Source organism: Leuresthes tenuis, unplaced genomic scaffold (genome assembly GCF_036924035.1).
Source record: "Leuresthes tenuis unplaced genomic scaffold, fLeuTen1.0.hap1 SCAF_13, whole genome shotgun sequence".
NCBI lineage: Eukaryota > Metazoa > Chordata > Actinopteri > Atheriniformes > Atherinopsidae > Leuresthes > Leuresthes tenuis.
Genome location: NW_027325367.1, coordinates 13,906,228 through 13,928,275, shown reverse-complemented (window position 1 = coordinate 13,928,275; position 22,048 = coordinate 13,906,228). Strand labels below are relative to the sequence as shown.

The 22,048-nt window shown below is 43.1% G+C and overlaps 1 protein-coding gene across 3 annotated transcripts; it reads left to right on the top strand.

Annotated features, from left to right (window-relative positions):
- The first annotated feature begins 1,483 nt into the window (after window positions 1-1,483).
- Window positions 1,484-20,764, top strand: LOC140266850 (3',5'-cyclic-AMP phosphodiesterase 7B-like). Of its 3 annotated transcripts, XM_072361966.1 has the most exons (14): window positions 1,484-1,778; window positions 4,256-4,316; window positions 8,722-9,030; window positions 12,412-12,501; window positions 13,369-13,532; window positions 13,627-13,690; window positions 13,882-13,977; window positions 14,620-14,720; window positions 15,471-15,602; window positions 15,689-15,780; window positions 16,012-16,156; window positions 16,260-16,356; window positions 17,425-17,505; window positions 17,634-20,764. In XM_072361966.1, exons 1-14 carry the CDS (start codon window positions 1,758-1,760, stop codon window positions 17,828-17,830), a joined length of 1,650 nt encoding a protein of 549 aa, XP_072218067.1. In that variant the 5' UTR covers window positions 1,484-1,757; the 3' UTR covers window positions 17,831-20,764. The 3 variants fall into 3 exon arrangements, with proteins under 3 accessions (XP_072218067.1, XP_072218069.1, XP_072218068.1); XM_072361968.1 differs by lacking the exon at window positions 8,722-9,030 and having other exon boundaries at window positions 1,486-1,778; XM_072361967.1 differs by lacking the exons at window positions 1,484-1,778; window positions 4,256-4,316 and adding an exon at window positions 4,833-5,467.
- The last annotated feature ends 1,284 nt before the right edge of the window (window positions 20,765-22,048 follow it).

Genomic DNA, 22,048 nt, shown 5'->3' with positions numbered 1-22,048 from the left:
ACATAAATCTTTTGTGAAAAGTGTGAAACTTTTTACATGCCAGAGGACACGGGAGAGGTAGAGGCAGCTGGACTCCTTTACACAGAGGCAGCGGGAAGTCACAACTGGCAGTAATGTATCCGACTCCATCACAGTCAATAAGGCAGAACCCACTACAGCTCGCTTTGTTGATACAGTGCTACCTGGTTTAACTTTTTTTTTTTTCAACTCTTCAATGTATCATAAAGTTTGCTGACAACACTACAGTTACTGGTCCAATCGGCAGCAATGATTAGTGAAGAAGAGCAGCTGAAGACATGGTGTATATAACACACATTTCACTCTCGACACAGGACAAAAAAACAAAGATGACTAACATCAGGAGGGGAAATCCAAATGTCTGTTGTAGAAAGAGTCAAATGCACCAACTTAATGGGGACAAGCTCACCAGGGACAACACCACAGCCCTTCAAGAAGACCCAAACAGTTCTTCCTCTGCAATTTTCCTCCTCCAGCTATGACATATTCTGTATGAAGAGCACCAAAAGCCTGTTTATCTACTTCTCTAAAAGATAGAGAAGTATTTGTTTTAAGGACTGCACATCTGGAAAAACTGGCACACTGACCCCGAGTCATTTCTCATGATCATAATGTTGAGCAATGCTATTTTATTTGTCCCATATTGAGTTATTTTTTTCCTGGTTTTTTTATTATTATTTTTTATGAACTGCCGACCTTTAATGTCTACATTTTACTTGACCAGACATGTTATGCAAAACAACATTTTGTTTCTACGCATCTTCATTAAGACGACAACAAAATAACCGCATTTCTTTCATTTTTCACTCATCTGCGCATCGTGATCGCGGATACAAGATTAATATAACACACTGCATGGGCCCAGTACGTTACAAAGGTTTTTTTTAAAAGGTACATGTTTCTTCCACCAGGTGTCAGCATTGCACATATGAAGGTAACATTTGATCACTTTTATCAGTCCATTTTACAAGTATCTTATTTACTCACTTACTTACTGACAGTATGTGTGGCAACCACAGCACTTTAGGAAATCCACAAATGCCTTCATCTGCATACATTTCTTCTTCTTTGTATCTCACCATATTGTTTTACTGTCATTGTTCAGACTCAACAGTCTGAAATTGGTGCTAGTTTACATTTATGTCTTAGACTGCCTCCCATTAATAGTGGTTAAGATTATATAAAACAAAACTAACCCCTATTTAAAACTGAGTTACTCGTGTCGTCCTAAGTTAACAAGAGCATTATCATACCCATAGCAGAATTACTTATTAATGTCAAATAAAATGGACAGAAAAGTTGTCATTCCAATCTAAACCATAATTTACTTAAATCCCGAACCGACCAATCGCCTTTAAGGTAGTGTTTTTATCCAAACCCCAATTGGTCCTTTCTTCATCAAGTCCCGCCCCACTCTGGCTACAACCAGCCCCTCCCCTCCCCGCTCTCTGCGGCTCAGCTCATCAAACACACACATCACGGGTACAGGCGAGGCGGGGGGAAAACAGCAACTTTAACCTTTTCAAACAGCCTACACTGACCGGACAGGGTCTGACACAGCCAGGGCGTGAAAGGACGATGAACCGCTTAGTTTTTTGAACAAGTGTCAGCCAGGGCACTGTCACCTTTCGTCCTGCCGTATGCGGTGCTCTGCTGCGTTTCCCGTGGCATGAAAACACACCGCACGCGCCAGATCCCGTCACGTTCACTTGTTATCTGCGAGCAGCCGCGATGGTTAAATGTCCTGTTTAATGGTCGAGGTATGTAGACTGATTTTACAGCTATGTCGGCTGCGTGCCTGTCAACATACACCCTTGTACACAGTGTTGTGTTGTATATCAGGCTCGCTGAGACACAATGAGACATTAACTGTTACACTGTAACCACCTGCGAAGTGTCGCAAACCTTAAAATGAGAGTTTATCATTGACTGTGTTGTTCTCTTTCGGCTCTTGGTACGTCCTACAGCGTAACAGCGTTCTTGTAAGAGTGTTTTCTCTTATGGACATTTTTTTAAAATTTGTATTCAAAGTGACTCCACTATAAACTTATTTGCTTTGGTAAAGATGGTATATATGTGGACAATTTCTATCCTGTGTACAATAGTGTTAATTTGCCGTGTTTATTGCTGCCCTGGATCACGTCAGTGTATTGACAGATTTACAGCAGTCTACCTGCAGTCTGAACGCTGCAGACAACATCCAAGGGTCTGCTCTTTGTTTTTGGCTGTAGGCCGCTGTGCATGTTAAATACAGTCATAAAATGCCTTATAAGACATTTCAATTTACAAGGTGACAAGAGAGGCTACATTATGCACATGCAGCCCAGGTAAAGTGGCCGTGCAAAAGCTTAAATTCAAAGTACATGTGGGGTTGCAAATTTGATTATCTGAGCATGAAAGAATTTCCTCAACTTTTTTCTTGCCTTTTACAATGCATTCCAGCAGTTCATAAATGGGCATTCCAACACATCCCATGATTTTCCTAATTGAATGTGAAAAAAAAAATGAATTGGGAGTTTTACAATAGAATCTTTATGCAGTCTACAGCCAAACTCCACCTGACTTAATGTTTTATTTTTTGCAGCTGCTGCACGTAAAAAGCACTAAGTAGCTGCAGGGAGGATATGAGGAGTGATGTAAACTCAGAGCAAGAAGTTGTGGAAAATACTGACACAATCGGGCATCCTGTAAACATTCCACAGCCATGTGGGCTGAATGAGTGAACAGTCTTTGCCTTTGGTTGACTTCCATCCGCCCATTTCCTGCCTACCAGTAAACAATGTTTGAACTCAAATGTCAATGCTCCGACTTGAGGTGTTGTAAGCAAAAGAGTAAAGTTTATAAGAAAGTGGACATTGACTGATATCAAATAGTTTGCCATTGGATCACCAAGTTTACCTAAATGCAGTGCAGTGCCAACATGTGTGTCTTTGCCCTCATGTTTAAAAAGATAACACTGCTCAGTGAACTCAGTCTACCTCATCCTCTGTGCACACACATACCAAGCTATTATGACTATTACAGCCATTACTAACTATTATAAATAGATGACCTCAGTTGGTCAGTGTACCCAGCTGAGTCTGACTGAGCTGCAGTTCAGAACTTTGGGTTGTAACTATGCTCAGAAGCTGATCTCACATCAAGATTTACAGCGGCAGACACCATGCTGTGGCCACACATCCATTTTAACTCATCAGACAGAGATGATCGAGGCTTTGCGGGCTGCTGATTTAAAAAAAAAAACGGGGTCTGAAAATGATCGTGACATTTTACAGTCCGCAAGGCTTGCGACAGAAGCAGCCACACTCTGAGTTGTAGAATTAAAACTGGTGATGGATGTTTGATTTTGGGTGAAACACCTTTTAAAATTAGTTTTTTTTTTAAATAAATCTGTTCTGTATTCTCAAATGTAAAGGTTTGATTTTTGCCATGGTGTTAAGACGGTGTCTCGGGTGTTTACGCAGGGATAAACTTAGAATAATTGGGGCACTGTGTCTGATTATTGTGCGTATTTTCTAAAAGATTGTAAATTTAAAAAAAAAAAAAAAGGATCTTGTGACTTGAAATTGATACGAACACATATTTGGTAGAGAATGACCAGACAAAAAGAAAAAAAAAGAGACAGCTGACTGTGAGGATGTGGAAGCATGTGATTAATGTGTAAATTATTGGCAGCTTATGCCACTCTGCTGCCTGACCCACTTTTTCCGGTGTCAGTGGCCCAAACACAGACATGTTGCTACTGAAACAGCCCATGCTAACTTCACCTACCCTATTTTTCTTGCTGTGATGATGACTAGTCTTCAAACAGATGCCTTCTTTATTCAAATGAGTTGCTTATGATATGACTTATACGGGGTATAGTACAAGGGGGAAAAAAACCACTTTGAATACTGATTACTGTTGGCGAGGATATGAATAATGAATGTGACGAGCAAAAGTAGGTTAAAAGTTTGAGATCGTTTAGATCTGGAACTAAATCTTGCATGAGGATGAGTAGAGGACTAAAGAGTAATTAAAATGCCACAGTAGGTCTTGAGGGCTTGTGGGAAAAACTGCGCAGGCTGCCCGGTTAGCACACGAGCACAAAAAAAATGTGGCCTCACACATGACTTTTAGCACAGTATCTATTTCTTTGGTGAGGGTCAGCGATGCTCTGTGGAAGCGGCGTGTATTTTTGGCCGTTGAAATAATAACATCAGCCTCTCGTTTTCCTTTTTCTTCCCCTGTGCTACAGAGGTGTGAAGCTGTCGCGTATGAATGGTTGGAGCAGAATGCCGTACGGGTTCGCATGCTGGGTAAGAACACTAATGCACCTGAACACCTCAGGGCAAAAAGTAGTAAATACTCTGTGGATCAGCTGTGATTTGGTGATGTGGGATATTTCCAAATATTTGGTAAGCGTGCTTCAGGCTCTCTCTTAACCTTTTGCCCAGTTTAATCTCCATGTCAAACACTGAGGCATACTTCTGTTATCTGTGTATACACTCAGTCTACACTGTCCACCCTCTGTGCACGTGTTTTGCTGGTGTACATACAGTGTTGCTCCGGCTACATTTCTTGTCTTGTTTCTGGTCAGGGGGGCATTAAGTTACATTGTAGCTGCGAGGCTAAAACAAAAAAAAATCTCAGACCTTGAGGATTCGGTGCCTAAAATGTAGCCACAATAATCTTTTATGCATATGGAAGAGTCATTTAACCCTCTAGACCGTCAAGGTCCCTGTACTCAGACAAGAAAAGAAAAAAAAAAGTGGAAAAAAAGCACAGCTGGTTGCAATTTTTTTTTTTTTTTCAAAGGTTTGCCAAGCAAAACATGTTTACTTAAAAAGACCGTCGAGGTCAACTGGGACTGCAGGCCCTGACACACCATGAGCAATAAAAACTTATGTCTGGACATATTTTATGGGCAAACATACTCGGAGCTGTCCACTTGCGATCGTGATTGGGCAAAATGTCAATACCTGGTTCTGAACAGGTTCTCTGACACCTCTGTTATCGACACCTTAACTGTTTCGTAACATCAGCCCTGGTCACACAGTGCTATATCGGTCCATATGGGTGTTCTCGTTGAGCCAAAAGCGTTCCCGTTTGGTCATTTCTACTGAGCAAATAGACGAGGCGCAGCACCTTATCAGTGTATGCTTTCAAACAGCAATCTGTCCCCCAGGAATCAGCTGAGGGACAGTAGCAGCAGGGTTAGTGGGTTCGCCATCCCAACTCTCCCCTTCACATACACATTCAGTGGGGTAATGCGCACAGTTCAGTCGACATGTGGCCACAGCTCAGCTTGGCCATTTAATTGGACCACCGCTCTTGTCTCGGTATACATGCACGGGGGGGCAATCGAGTGATTGACTTGAATATGTCCAACGACATGATGCTGTGGACCGAGTAAACGTTCAAGACATTGTTCTGCTTCTAGCTTTCTTCGTGGGAAAACCTCATACGTGTAAGTATAGCTGAATTTATTTTAGTGTATACATACATCAGGGATTCAATCCCCGATTGCATTATCTTGATATGTTAGCCTGGTTTTGAAAAGCTTGATTTCATAAGTTTTTGGTCAGCCGATCACAATAATATTGTTTTTAGTGTCATGTGAATGTGCTCAGTGATACTGGAGGGATTTCTTAAAGAAAGTGTTGTGCAACCCCAAACGTGGGATTCCGAAGTAAAAGACTACGTGCACAAGCACAAACGAACAGAAATGGCGATTTATTGAAAGAAAAACGTGCCACTGTTTTCTGGTTGCTGAAGATGAGCCATTTTATTTGCCGACTGACCCAATTCCCAACGTCCTGACTCTGCCAGGAAACGTGACCAGTTCGGTTTTAAAGAGGATCAGAAAGATGAGTCCGTTACACACGCACAAACGCATGAAACACGGTGCACTCTGCGCCTCTTCACAGGGTCCAGTTTGGAGCATGAGGCCGTTTTTGAAAGTTGGGGAGTTTGAGGGTTAAAATGCAGTCATAAGTTGAAGAGTAGAATTAAGTTGGACTTAAAGTCAAGGCTAGGATTGAAGTTAAGCAGTTGGTTAAGGGTTAGGTGTGAGATTAATGGTCTCCTACATATAGTCATATGAATTTGTGGGAGAGAAATGGGGGTTGGGGGGGGTCATCTTGATTTGGCACCAGCAGTCCACTCTGTCAGAGTTAACTCATCGAGACTCTGACCTCATTGTCTCACTGATCTCTTTCTCTGTTTCTGTCACATGCCTTTTATCGCGTTTTCCCACAAATCTGAGCTCCATAAAACTGATTTAAGTTCCACGTGATTGAAGTTTGCGTCATCATCTCAGCCCGAGCTCTGCTTTGTTTGTTCCTATCCAGCCGAAAGTCCGAAAGTCAACTTTCTCCTGGCATTTGGTTGAAACATGCCACGTGCATTTGAGGATTAATCTCAAAAGGGAAAATAGATGAAAACGGGCTTTAAGCAAGAAGTAAAGAGCAAAAAAAAAAAAAGCAGCAGTGTGTCGTGACTGAGAGCTATTGACTTATCCGCTTCATCAGGTGTTCGTGCAGAGTTTCTGCTCAGTTCACCTCATTCTCAAAAAGCAAAGTTCAGTCACCTTTACCACTAAATGAACCCATCCAGGATCTCTATGTACTTTAATGGAGGAATTGTGTGTTTAATTTGTAGTACAAACCTTTTAACTGTATAACATGAACATTTGCAGTCAGTTTTTGTTTCTCATTTGGTTGTTCCTGAAGACAAAAGAAGAATACTGTAATTTACAGCCGTGTACGGCGATCAAATGTATATTTCCGTATGTGCCTGCTCACTGAATTACTGTGCAGTCACTCTGCCTCCTTCTCAAATTTTCTCACAGTCCGTATCTTTTTTTTATCTCGGCACTCTTTGTCTAATGATTTCTTGCAATGTTCTTCCTTCTGATATGTGATGTTCAAGGCTATGCGCCTAACTCGGTGTGTATATCCGTGTGTGTGTGTGTGTCTCAGTACTTTAGTCTGCATGTGACGATTTCTCAAGGGAACATTTCCTTGGAAAAATGTGACGGTTTTAGCACTGTGTCCTCTGCGATTACTTGCATGTAAAAAGGAACACGCTGTTTTACTGAGTTACTGTCGCTTAATTGTGTGCGCGTGGATTAATGTGGTGTGTTCAAGAGTCAGTCGCAGAAGAGATAAAGGAAGCGGTATTTGGGTTTAACACAGGTTTTGTGGTATTGAAAAGCTGTCTCACTCTTTGTGTTGATTAAAATAGGCACCTAATGCAGTTCTGGGGTGAATCCGCCGCTTCTTTGACCCGGCGTGAACACACTCATGGCCGCATAGGTGAGCCCAGAGCCAAGAGGGCCGTATGATAACCAGCGCGTTGTTATCGGTCGTCAAGGACAGCTGATGTCAGGCTCAATGAAACCAGATAACCCCGAGAGAGACCGAGGTTGATCTCGTCCTGTGTCACATGCCACTGTTTCAGCGCGGCACGTTTGCAGAACACACCGTGCCACAGAGCGGGTTCCAAGTCGGTCCAGATTAGTGTTGGATATCGTTACTACGCTTGCTTTATCCCAACCATTTTTGCCGTTTTGTTTCCACCTTTCTTTAGACATCTTCTGCCTCTTTCAGAAAAGCCTAGTTGTGTTGGAGCCTGAGGCTGGTTAGTCACCTGGACAGGGGAATTAATCAAAATGAACCCGCTCAACTGTTTCTTTTCCAGTGAAGCCTAATGAAGGATGACTCACAGGATGTACTTCGTTTAACCTTCAAGAAAGCGTCCTTTCTCTTCTGCCAGAGTATGCTAAAAAAAGTTTGATTGATATTAAAACAAGTAGATAAGCGACATAAATAAGTCGTAATTTGCTGCAGTTATAATTTTTATTATTATAAAAAAGACTATAGTCTTTTTTTCATTTACACTTAACAGAATAAGTGATTTGAGGACATTAAAACCATTAAACCTTTATTTTCCCTTTAATCTCTTCTTCTTCTTTTCTTTTTTAGATCAAAGAATTAGCCAAATAACTGAAGTAGTCGATTCCCACCTTACACTCGCAGTCAAGATGCTCTCATCCGCTGCTAAATGCAAAATCTGTACATATAGACTGATGAAGGTTGACTTGTAAACTGTCATTTGTTTTTGTTCGAAAGAAGAGACCATGAGTGTACGCCACCTCACGCAGCCCTGCGACCACCGTGAGACAGACTGAACCACACCGTTTCACACTTGGTCTCTCACTGGGGTAGCAGCACATCGGCAGAGTGAGTGAATGTGTGTGTGTGCGAGCTCGGCGCGGGGAGAGGAGAGGAGGGGCTTTTAGACTCCACAACAACACTGAGGAGAGTGATACTGTTGAGAGGATAGAGAATGCGGCAGAAGGAAAGAGCAGACTAACAGGGGTGGACTGTGGGAGAGAAGGATTTAGACGGATTCACTTCGTTTCTCTGGCTTTTCCCCTGCTTCACTTTCTTTTTTTTTTTTCTTTTGTCCATCGGCACTGCTTTGCTCTCTGTCTCTCCTGCTGCTGACTCTTGTCTTTGGTCTTTGTTACTTAGTTCATTCTCCCTCTTTCTCCACAATGGCTACCTGATGGTGAGCTGTTCCATCTTCCCTGTCTACTTATCACCACCATCTATTTTCCTGTCCCCATCCCAACTCCAGTCCCCATTCAAATTTGATCTTTGTTCTCTTTGCACCTGTCTGTTATCCATCCATCTCTGCGTGGTGTTTCAATGCCAGTTCTGGAGGAGCTGTGGGGCCCAGATCTCATGATGCGAGACTCCGGTCTTGGTGTCGGGGTCTGTCCAGACGAGCCCCCTGGCTCGCCGGTGTGGGGACCGTTAAGGACTCCTCCGGTTACTTGTGGTGGCCTGTCACTGGCCCTGGAGCTTCCAGCTCTCATACGGCAGCTCAGGGCAGCCTGGAGAGCTCGCAGGGGGGGCCCCCAGGGGCCAGAGAGAAGTCAAGGAAGCTCTTGGGTGGAAGCAGAGCAGGAGGAGGTAGAAGAGGTCAAGCAGGACATTGACTACAACAGTGCTCACCTGGAAGGTAATGTGCAGATGAAACACGATCCAACATCAGTAAAGCTTTTGCTCAGATTTGTGATGAATATTTCATGTTTAATGTATATTGTCTGTATAGTTTGACCCAACATCTGTGCGTGCGACACGGAACACTACAAGAAACTATTTTTCCGTAGCTGTTTTTTTTTTTCCGTTTTGGGTTTAAGCTTTGGTTTTGTGTAGCAGTTTTGTTTTTTTTCGAGCGTTCTCTTCAGAGCCCGCGCCTGGTTACACGCTCGCATTTTTGACAAAGCGCACGGGTGTGACAGATTAACTTTGACAGGCGCGCCTCGGGCCGCATGTTTACACGCATGTGTACGTGACGTAGGCTGAGGTTCAGAGTGATTCAGGCGGGCCGAGCAGATGAGACGGCGAAATGAGGGATTTGTTCTGTAAAGCCATGGTGTCCAATAAATAAAGCTGCGGTACCATCTGCTGAGCTGCAGCTGTCCTAATGACACTGATGTGACATCATCAATCCAGCTTGTGTCTGTGTTTGTCCAGTGATGCCAAGTGACGACGCTGACAGTCTGGACTACATTAATTGAATAAAGAAGGGATGTTTTAATTATAAACTGATATTCCATGTCAGGCGGTTTAACTGGAATAAGGTCAATCTTTATTTAATTATATTTTTGATCTGATGTTATGCAATCAATCTGACTGGTGCTGTCAAGTGTTTTTTTTTTATATAAAGGTGATGCCATTACCACCCGGTGATATCACTGTGCTGCAGTGCAAGACTGGAGACTGAATGCCAAGCTGGCAATAAACCTAAATAATCAGCCAATGACTGAAATGGAACAATCCAAATTTAATTGATTTCATGCCTAAGTGATTATTCATTCTGAGGGGAATTCCCAGTTGTGACTCATGAGGTGGAAGATGGAGGACTGCGTGTTACTCACTGCCTGTGACTTTCCCCTTGTACCGTGATGACCTCATACGTGTGCGGTGATTTCTCCGAGAAGGCGAAAGACTTATCGCCGCAGTATCTGACTGCAACCCATGCGAACGCGTATTGGCACCACCGCTCGATAAGTTGTCAGCGGCGATAGTGTGTCACCGTGACATTTAGCGTGGCGGCAGGGAGCGGAACGACCCGAAGTTCTGCTTTTCAAGAAATGAGAGGGGAAATGTTGTTCTGCGTGTCAAAAATTCTAAATGTCAACAGTGAAGTTTGACTTTGGTGTACAGAGATGAATTTTGAATCTGAATCTCATAAATATACTTTCCTCCTGACATGACATATTCATTCTTCAACTTTTGCCTTTAGTCCTGAAATTTGTACCAACTTTACTCTCCAAATTATTAGAGAAAGTCAAATGTTTTCTTTTTTTTTTCTTCCTTATATGTGCCACACATTAAAAATTAGACTTTACTCGTGACATTTCAACTCTTGGATCGCAAAATGATGGCGATAGAATGCTCTTCCTCCTCTTTTTAACCTGAATGTGGGCCTATCTGGACACTTCTCTGTGCCAACAGGTGAAGGATTTGTCTGAACACTCATTGGACTCAGCTGTTTTATCTGTGTTTACCTCAGAAAAGCCATAATAAAACCCTTATTTATACGATCATTCTGCCTCTATGGAAAACAATCCACAAATTCCTCAAACAAATGTGCCGCTGTGCATTTAGAACCGTTTTTATTTGAGTTTGAGCACCGCTGCATATGCCAGCAGTGTGTTTTACTGTCAGTTTTTCAAAGGGAAAACAGCCCCAAAGCACAGTTTGTACCCCAAACACCCTCCGACTCGGCGAGCCAAGTGAACATTTCCCTGTCAGTTCCTGTGTCTGCGTGCGTGGGGGGTGCGTGCCAAAGATGCAGTCATGTTTTCGCATTTGGAAAAACAGGCATTTAACCTTATTTGCGAGTGTGTGTACACACGCGAGGCGAGTGTTAATGCACGAGTGCACGTGGAGGCACGCGTGCATTAAACGCTCTTTCTGCCTGATTCGCGCTTTCGTCCCAAATGACCCAGTTTTGTGCAGCGTGGAAACAATGACCTAGTTACCACTCGGTGAGTTACGGGTGGGGGGGGGACGGGAGAGGCGGGTGGGGAGACGAAAGGATGGCTCAGATGGGAGAGATTCGTGGAGAGGTTAGGTTGAACGTGGAGACGGAGGCCAGAAGTAGAGCAAGAAAATGAAACGTAGAGGGATGAAATACAATAGGAGTAGGACGATTTGTGTGAATGTATTCGTCTATAATCTGAGGGGGTGTTCTCCAGAAGACGTGTTTCATCATCTCATCTCGTCTGCCAAAGTGCAAGATGAAAAGAAAAACAAATCCTTCCACCTTTTCTCCCTTTATTACACAAAGTAGGCCCATTTAACATGCAGAGTCCCTTTCCCCGATATTTGTTTTTTTTGGACTGTGCATACATAAGTGGGGGGATTTTTGCCAGTTTTCCACAATATATTTGATGCGCAGACATCTTTCCTTCAGGCAGAAAAACACCTGCCTGCACACTTAATGCTTTGGCAGCCCATATTCACGAGGCAGGGTCTGGCAACTCCAGGGAGTTACCACAGTAACGATGAACCCATTACCAGCTGCTTTTAGCATCTCTTAAGCAGGAGTCACAGGGGTGATGTGAACTGGCAACCTCACAGATATAATACGCTCCAGTTGCTCACTGCTCACTCTGTAAATTATTCAGGAGTTTTTGGTTTATCCAAGTGAAGATGGCGTGTGTGTGTATGTGTACTGTCACTCAAGACCTAGTTCTGTTGTGTCTTGTTTGTTACTGGCCTCGGGGTGTGTGAATTGCACATTTTTATTCCAGGGTTCAGTTGTGCTGTTGTGTCTCTTCTCTATCCGCTCATACAGCAAGCAAGCATCTGCAGACATTGGAAACGTCTTGTTCAAAACACTCGATGCCCTTTTTTGGGAGAGACACATTTAATTTTCCGCGCTGAAGGCATTTGTTTAAGCAGGTGTGAAAACAGTGGATATCGTGTCCACGCCAGGCTTTGTTTTTCAGCAGAAAAAAAGTGGTTTAAAAAAAAATTGTTATCGTATGAGCCTGTGGACCAATCTTTTAAAGAGGAAGTAGTCCCGACATGCCCCCATGACAGCTGCACAGTGGCATGAAATCCATTTTCCTCAAATTTGGATCACATGCGCTGCATCCTAGAAATTCAGTGTTTTTCAGAGAGCCTGATTTAAGAGGTTTGCTTAATCAGATTTTATGTATCTACAAGCTGCTTTAAGAGCAATTGTGCTCTTAAAGATCTGCTGGATGCACCACTTTGAGTAGTGCTTCTTTCGTATGTTTCCTCTACCAAATATCTGTATTTCGCTTCATCTTACACCTTTTGCCATCTCTCACCCTCCCCTCTTCCTCTCTCTTCCTGACAGCTGATGGCAGGCTGAACACTGGTCATGCTGGTGTGTTGCTGGCGGAGAGACGAGGCTCTTACCCGCTGATTGACCTGAGGATCGTAAAAAGTAAGTCTCCTCATTGATTTCAACGCCCTTTGTCAGAAATTGTGTCGTGGTTTGTCACAGGTTCGCCTCATTTCTGCGCTTCACCAGTTCAAACTCCATTTCCAGAACAAGGACGTTTTCGAAAGATGCTACTAAAGCTCAAGTCTGTAGTTTGGACATTTGTGTTAGCCTTACTTTAACAAACACAAGCACAAAGAGACAGATTTTCAGTGTTTTGTTTTTACAAAATCCCCCCAGATCTAGAATTTGATGTAAGCGACACACTCAAATGAAGTTGGGACAGTTGCTCCTGCAGAGGACGCTGATTCACCTCCATGCTATCATAAGCCACAACCCGTCCTTGCTCGTAAAAGACAGAAGTCTTTGGTCGCTGCTCCTTTTGTACCCAATCCTGACACCCTTGCATGCAAACAATTAATCTACGGATCGTGGAACCTTTCTGTCTCTCTTTGCCTCTCCTTCAACTTTTTTCAAGTGTGTTGCTGGCATTAAATGAAAGTAGATCTGTAAAGAATCAAAGGTTCAAACAAATGAACAAAGTTGAAGGTTTTTTGTTGCATTTTAAAAAGAATATAATCTAACTTTTCCAGGTTTTCTGTAAATGAGCTTTGGAAGTGCATTTTCTCTGTATCTTATAAAGGTTTTCTCTTCCTTGTGTTTAGTTACTGCTGGTTGAGGATCTTTCTAAATTGCAGGATGCACTTGTCTCTGAATTACAGCCATAAGGCAGAATTAGCCTGATTGTGCATTAGACGCATGCGGTTGTGCTGCATGCAAAAGGGTTACACTCTTTTGAGCTGGGACTTGTATTGTAAAGCAGGATTTGGGCTTTGTCAATGACTAAATTCTTTGATTCTTCAATTCCAGCCAGTGTCCAGAAGGGGGAGGTAGAGTCCGGCACCAGGAAAAAACTGAAGCGCCTGCTGAGCTTCCAGAGGTACTGCCACGCCTCCAGGTTGCTGAGGGGGTTGGTTCCCCACACCCCCGGGTCCCTGCACTTACTGGATGATGACTACCTTGGACAGGCAGCTGTGAGGGCACACAAACAGATTCACACGCAGGCCCAGAGATAGAAATATATGTGACACTGAGAAGTTCTGACTAACTGTCTGCTTTTCTTTACAGCACATGCTATCAAAAGTAGGCACATGGAACTTTGACATTTTTCTCTTTGATCGTCTTACAAATGGTGAGATTTTCTTTATTACTTTTGTCATTTTGATGATGAATTGATTCATTTAATGATGTCCCTCGTGTATCCGTATATCATCCCTGTTATTTTTTGTGATATATTCCATTATCTTTTCCTTATGATGTCGTTACAAGACTATATCTAAAGGTTTTTTTTTCTTTTAAAAATGATTCTGTTGGGTGCTTTAGGGAACAGTTTGGTGACTCTGATGTGCCATCTCTTCAATGTCTATGGTCTCATTCAGCACTTCCAGCTGGACATGGTCAAACTGCACAGGTTTCTTGGTAAGCTGTTTTGTACTGTACCTGTATTTTGTTCCTCTTTAAAAATGAATAAATCAAAGTAATGTAATGCAATTTTACATCCAATTTGAATTGGAAATTCCAAACAGAAGTACTTTGTTGGATGTAAAATAATTCATCCTGGCTAGAAACATTGTTTGACTTATACTGGCACTGCAGACCCAAAGTGGCTGCTTTCAGGCTTATTCAGCTGCTGCAGTTGCTCTCCTCCGACCGTGCTGTCTATGAACCACCGCTGTCACGTCACAGTTTGTCCTGGTTGACTTAAGACTTCCATGAAACACACAAGACGGATGCTACGCTTTTATTCTCAGAACTTTAGATCCTTCATCTCTTCTGGTTATTTCTTCTTAAGGGGATTAGTTTAATTTGATCTCCTCCCTCTGGCATCTAATTTTCTGGATTTATGGGTCCCACACATGGTAGTTTTAACTTCCAGCAGGCCAGTGGAAAAACTGTTCACTTTAAGAATTGATGCCTTTAGTGACTTTTTTTCCCATGTGAAAGAGAAGTGTCCGATTTCCTGGGACTGTAAATGGCAGCTTCATTACTGCTTTTAAATGCATCTCCTCAGTGTGTGCGTCGGGATGTTTTGTTTTTCAGACTTTGACTTTATTTTTCCAGGCATGGTGCAGGAGGACTACCATTCCCAGAATCCATATCACAATGCTGTCCATGCTGCTGATGTCACTCAGGCCATGTACTGCTACCTGAACGAGCCCAAGGTAAGAAGTCACACACCCTCTGTCTCACTGCACTGCATGGCTTCACCAGGCCCGAGTGTCGTGACATGATCTATTAGCTGCGCTTCCTGAGGGACGATTCCCGCTCGCTTCGCCTCGACAACACACCCCTCTCCAGAGCCAAAAGATTTCCCATGAAGCCCTCTGAGCACATTAAGTGTCTCTGCGTGTTTTCCTTATTCAGTGAGGGCTGTTTTGTCCTCTGAGGCTCCATAAAGCACGTCGTGATGCACCTATTTTGTTAAAAGCACTAAGTGAAATTCGGTATCACAGATGACTAACACGCTCAGAGAGGATGACAAGTCGGCAGTTTTTTGCAATCAATATGCTGTTCTGTTCTTTCCTCACCATTAAGCATCAGCCTCCATGCTATGACACACAGCAAGGCGGCTCATGGAATTGAACCTGTGACAGTAATACAATGATATGGGATCATTTAAATTTTTCTTAACCTGAAACAGAAATGTATCTGCTACTATACTAAGTTTTTTTTCCAGGAGATGTAATATGCAAGCTGTGTGTTCTTAAAGACAGTCCTTGGTTTCTGTGTGAGGACTGTGTGCCTCATTCAAAAAAGAGCGAAACATACCCTGATAAAGAAAACCAAGAGCAGAAGCACAGCACGTATACTTGCTTTGAGAAGAGACTTTGATATCTCTTTATATTCCGGATAATCTCGGTGCGGGCGTCACTCTAATGAAAGCACCAACCATCCGTCTTTGTGTGTTGTAGCTGACAGAGCAGCTGACTCCCCTGGACGTGTTCCTGGGTCTGATGGCAGCGGCGGCCCATGACGTGGACCATCCTGGGGTCAACCAACCCTTCCTCATCAAGACCAGACACCACCTGGCCTCCCTCTACCAGGTACATGCAAACGGGCTGATGGGTGTCAGCATGTGGGTTTAATCTCTTATCTGGAACACGTTTTGGATGTTTCTTATCCTGTGCAGAACACATCTGTGCTGGAGAGTCACCACTGGAGATCCACCGTGGGCATGCTGCGAGAGTCAGGCCTGCTGTCCCACCTGCCTGCTGACATATCGTAAGCACATACACGCACATAAACCATACTCAACCTACTTGATAAGATCCCTTTGTAAGTGTGACAAGCTTTGTGGTACTTCTATCCTGCAACATTCTTGTGATTCATTGCACAGCTTCAGGTCCGGTGTAGTTCTTATATAAACACCTGAGCGGACTACCATCATTTTGCTTTATTGTTTAAATTCATCTGTATCAAATAAACTACAATTCCCTTCCCTCACCTCTTCAGGCAGGACATAGAACAGCAGCTGGGTTCTCTCATCCTGGCTACAGACATCGGCAGGCAGAATGAGTTCCTGTTGACGTTCAGAGAACATCTGGACAGCCAGGACCTGGACCTTCAACAGGCTTCACACAGACACTTCATGCTGCAGGTGCATCATCCATCCACTTCACATCATACAAGATCAAAGTTCTGGTTTCTATCAGATTAATAAACAGTATATGTAATAAAAAAAATCCCCTCGATCCCTTCAGATTGCTCTGAAGTGTGCAGATGTCTGTAACCCATGTCGGGTTTGGGAGCTGAGCAGACAGTGGAGTGAGCGCGTGTGTGAGGAATTCTACAGGCAGGGTGAGTCACGGTTTGAATCAAATCCAAAAGCACTTTATGTTTCATCTTTATTTGTTGAAGCTACATGTAGCATTTTGAAGCATACATTCTCTGTCAAATGATCTTTTGTGTTACTATTAAGACTGACACTAAATGAACGGAATGGCAGAGCTGCCTTTATACTTAGATAGATAGATATACTTAACGGCACCTGCTTGCAATGCGAAGGTATTTGATGCTGCGCTATTCAGGATGGGAAATGAAATGCTTTGCTCCCCGATGGGGAGACGGTGAGACAGATGTCTGGGTGAAGTTATTGACGTTATTCCAGCTGCCTTTGCACTTTGTTGTTACTCTGCATCTTTTAAGGGTTGTCAAACAGGAAGTATTCCTTCATTACTCTCTTTATCTCATTAAAACCCATGACTCACCGGCACCAGTGGACACGCCTCAGACTTGGCACCGCAGCACAAAGCTCATGACTTGTCAGTGACACATGTTACTGAATTCCCATAAAAGTCTTCAGGACAACAGTCAAGACGAGAGTACACTTAAGAAAAGTACTTAGAGGAGCACTCGGTTTATATGTAAAATTCAGTGGTTATGAATTATGAATTGGTCACATTTCTAAAATAGATGACAAGGAACAGGGCATATAGGAGTAATTACATCGTATTAGTCTGGTTTTACACATGCAAGATTTTAGAGAATATGCATCTGTAGGTTTTCAGCTCCACTCGTTTTCCAACTCGGACCGAAACAAGTCGGCAAAACCCAAAGAGAAAACCCTGAATAGCAGTTCTTTAAGCAGCTCTTAATAAGTCTCTTTATGCAGGAAAAAAACAGGCCAGTTTGCACTCAGATCATGTTCTTCTCTTTGTGGAAGTCTTTTTAACCAAAGAAGCTGTGTTATTCAGCAGAGGAAAAGCTAGAACTCGTGTGCTTCACATAGCAAGTAGTTGCCGCTGCTGTTTTAAGGTTTTTAAAGATCACTGGAACTCAAACGTAAAAACCCTCAGCGTGGCTTTATCTGTCATCGTTTTGTTCTTGGGGCCACTTTGTTGAATTCTCGCTTTCTTAACCTGGTAGGTGACCTGGAGAGAAAATTTGATTTGGAGATCAGTCCCTTGTGTGACCAGCAGGCGGATTCTGTCCCAGATATCCAGACAGGTAAGTACCAGGCTGCAAACATACACTCAACCACAATTCACAAGGACTAATAAATGTTCCCAAACACAAATATACAAGTTGCAAAGCTGTATGATGTGCACATAACCAATGCTGATCGCATGTCTCAGGTTTCATCTCCTACATCGTGGAGCCACTGTTCGAGGAGTGGCAACGCTTCACCGAGCCCAGCCTGCTCAGCCAGGCTATGATGGGCCACTTGCACAAGAACAAAGCTTGCTGGAGCCGCCTTCGATATGCCCACGAACCTTCAGAGACGCCAACTGAGGAGCCAGGAGGAGATGAGGAGGGAGAAGACATCCCTTAATGCTCATCTTGTTTCTCGGGGTGTTTCTTTATCCTTTATTCGTGGAGGAGAGGAGTTGGTTATCAAACTCCGCGTTTGTTCTCCAGAATATTTCCTCCCACAGCCAGTTTCTCGTGAGCTCTGAGAGTGGGAGCGCTGGAAGGGAGTTTGTCGAGTTGTTTTAAGAAATGGCTCCCTCTGCTGGAGCAGCGGAGCACCGCAGGAAAAAAGCAACAGAGGGAATTCGCAGTGGAGCTAATGGTTTCTAATCTTAGTAAATGAATGCAAATTTTGACATGGCTTTTTCTTTAACTCTGCTTCAAGTGAACTGAGAAGAACGGATTAGAATTTAAAGGCTTTGCCTGGTGGCAGAAGAGGAGAGTGTTGTGCTGCTAGAACAATGAAGAAAAGACTAAGCCAAATCTATGTACAAGTCAGCTGGACTGTGCTGAAAAATGACAAAAGGACTCTATAAATATATCATAATTCTGCACTTTTAAACCTTAAGAAAAATACATATTAATCTCTTTTCACTTTTTTTTTCAACTGCTTGCACTCCTGTTGGAAGCTTTTTCCTACCAATATCTCACTTGTCTACCTTTCACTGAAGTGCGTTTTTGACTCGAAGCACGAAACTTGTACTTGTCACAGTGTTTTATCTTGGTGACACAGACTCACCCGATCGATGTGACTAGTAGCTCAATCTTAAGTGGCTTCAGTTGGTTTGAACGCCGCCAGCTGGTTGGTTTTGGACTCGAACTGGCTTCTTCGCAGAAAAAGGACAATTTTATTATTTTTTTTTTTAAATGTTTATCTTCACATTATATTAGAAGCAGTATAACCTGTACATACCGTGATGTGCGACGTCAGCACTTCACATGCCAAAATCTCAGCAATGTTTTCATCTCTTTTTCCCCCGAGTGGGATCATTGGGAAATGTGACTCCTCCTCACTCCGATGTTAACCTCTGTCAACCTCACTTTACAAGCTCATACACAACAAAGCCTTAACAGCTAATTGGTCTGTCAGGGAAACACACGCAACATCAAAATGCTCACTCACAGTTTCTGCCTGTCGCTCTTCAGCCATACCAGCATACAGTACTGAAGCAGCTTGTTTCCTGCTTGATCTTTCACCCACTATCAGGGTCAGATTGGATGTCAGACCCAGTAAGCATTGCCAAGGTGCCAAGTTACTGTTATGATTATCAAGTCACTGCTCTGTTACCTCTCTGGGGCTTTTGTAGTCCTCTCTTGTTCCACTTGCAGCAGGCACTGTGTGCACTGTGAATTTGGGCCGATACATACCTGTAGACACCTCCAGATTCAATGTAATATACTCTGTGGTCGATATCAAGAAAGTGTATGCCATCATTAATATAAAAACATTAAATCCACTGACTACAATTCTATCAATGTACGTGTAATCTCAATGATGAGGCCGAATATGCTTCCTGCGACAAAGTGTGTAGTATTTGTAAATACATAGATGTTTCAAGTATAAAATGTGCGACATATTTTCGATCGCTCTGCTCTAAACGTGTGCTAGCTAAGGTTGTCGGGTTTAAGACCCCCCCCCCCGTGGTGTGGTCGACACTGTGCCCACAGTTTTTACAGACCCTGCAGCTCGGATCCTCCCTGCAGCTGCAGAGAAGCTTCACGATTGTCGCGACCCAGCCGGCCGCGGTTTATTCTGTAAGATAATCGAAAAAAATCCGACACGGAGACGTTCACAAAAAGAATTCTTTTCTAAAGTCACTCGAACTGTGATTTCTGCCTTTTCTATCAGGTGCAGTGCAATAATGTTAAAAGTCGCTGGCCAAGTTTTCATCTCAGTCTACAGCTCCGGCCGTTACCATGCAAACGCTTCATATGTCTTTACTGTGGCGCTCTGCTGGAGGTCACACTTTACGGAAACCGCTCTGCTGTCACTGTTTCCACGTCACCGCTGGAAAGGAGAATCACAGACTGTCTTTGGAAAGCTGTTGACACTGTCGACAAGTTGTAATTTGCTGAAAGACGCACTCTCACCTCACCTGAATTAACGAGAAAGTTTACAGATTCAGTCTTGTTTTGATTTTTTTTATTTATATTTTTTCCACTGTGGACTGGGAACACAATGAGACGTCACTATATGAATATACTATCTTTAAAAAAAACATGCTGTACTATATCCTCTCTGAGTCCTATGTGAACTGTCAGTGAAGACCTGGTCCGGACGGCAGGCCTCAGGCTACCTTGTATTTGAATACCTCTCAGAATTAACGCTGTTACAGGGTGACGGAGCCATACTGGTTTTTACAAAAGGACTACAAATGCTTACTGTATGTCACACCGGATTGACGTTTTATAGGCTGTGATTAGTATCTTCAGTTAGTTTTAAAATGAAAAAAAATCTGCAAATTAATGTGATTTCAGAAAGAAATTTTAACAATCAAATCAAACTGTTATTATGCTTTTTATATCTATTTTTTTCAAACGTGTGTCCCGAGCACCTGTTCTGTCTGGTTCACTCCATTAAACGTCATATTAAATTCTATGATAACTTAAATAATTTGGTACATTTCTACTCCGGATTTATGTTTCTCTGTTCTACGTTCTCCTGGAACCGAACGATTTGAAATGGAAAAGTGTCTTTTTTTTTTTTTTTTTGTAAGTTCATGGGCTCCGGCATGTGGTGCTTCAAAGTTCTTAAAGTTTTAGAGAACGTAATCATCAGCAGCAGGTCATTAGTTGTAATTTTACCTGGTTTTTCATGCCAGCAACATCGTGACCTGGATTCTAACCTTTCAAAGACGACCTCGTTCTGGTTTGTGGTCTCTCAAGTGATCCGAGCAGGATCCCAGTCTGTGTACGGTGGGCTCTGGATTGGCCTCAACTGTATACTTGTTTTCTGGCAGCCACCCACTGAGCACTGTGAAACAAGAAAATAAATCTTTGTAATGTACTTCAAAGCAACGGAGAGCTCTGTGTGTACTTGTGTGTTAAAATGCTGTTTTACAGGGGACCCGCTACAGGGAAAGTGAAAAATCACCACTAGATGGCAACAAAATTGTTCCAGACGGTCCTCACAGGAATGGCAAAGGGGGAGACCCTTCCAACGCTCATTGTGGCAGGGGTTGCCTCTCCCTGCTGCTTTGTTTACAGTAGACAACATGACGATTTCTGTGATGTAACCCTAGCTTCAGGCCATGAGGCTAATAGGTTTGTGTCAACATGAAACTTTCAAGGCAGACGAGCTAAAATCGCACGGCCCAGAGTTGTGTTTAGTTGGAGTTTGGAGGGATAACAACAGAGAAGAAGAGGATAAATGAGTCGCACTGTTGAATCATAAAACTCAGATGCTGCGGGGAAGTTGCCCCCCCCCCCCCCCCCCCCCCCCCCCCCCCCCCCCCGACACACACCCATACAAAACACACACATATAAAATCCATATTCCCAAACTGAAGATTTAAGATCCAGTTTTCACATGGAAAAATGATGGCAAGTGAAGAATAAAGTAACGACTTTCAATACAGGAGGGAAAGCACCTCAGATACAAAAAGTTGTGTAGATAAGTGATACAGAGAGTCTGCATTTCACTCGTTTGCATTATTCAGATTTGCATGGCAAATTAGGCTTGTAGATTGTTTCAGATGCAGAGTCCACTATTAAATCACATTACGCTTAACCAGGTGACTGGTTAAACTTCTAAACTTTATCTTGTCCAGCTGTTACAGATAAAGTAAACCTTGGTGCTTTAGTGTCCTGCACGAGAAGAATAACGGCAGACGAACTCCACACAAGATTAAAATGATGCTTTTTATCTGATTCTATTCATTGGAGGATGGCGTCAGACATCCATTCATGCTGGTTACTCTGTCTTCCACTCATGCACACACACACACACACACACAATTGACCACAGTCTGTCAGCATTCAGCCACCATGTGTCACTGTAAATATTGACACTGCAAACAGAACCCCCTCTTATGCCCCTTAAATGACAGTCAGTCAACCCCTCCCACTGTAAAAACATGAGCTCCATTAGCCCACTGTGCCGATAACCATCTACCTCCAAATGCAAGTGAGGCTGTGTCCCTGACAAATGACTGCTTTTTCTTCTTCTTTTAAAAAAAAAAAAAAAGCAAACTAATCACACCTGAGTCGGCTCCAGCGCACCTAAGATGAAGAGTAAAGTCTGCGTGTGCAGAAAGTGAAAAATGAAACTTGTGGTCTTCATATGCTTAGCCTGTCTTAC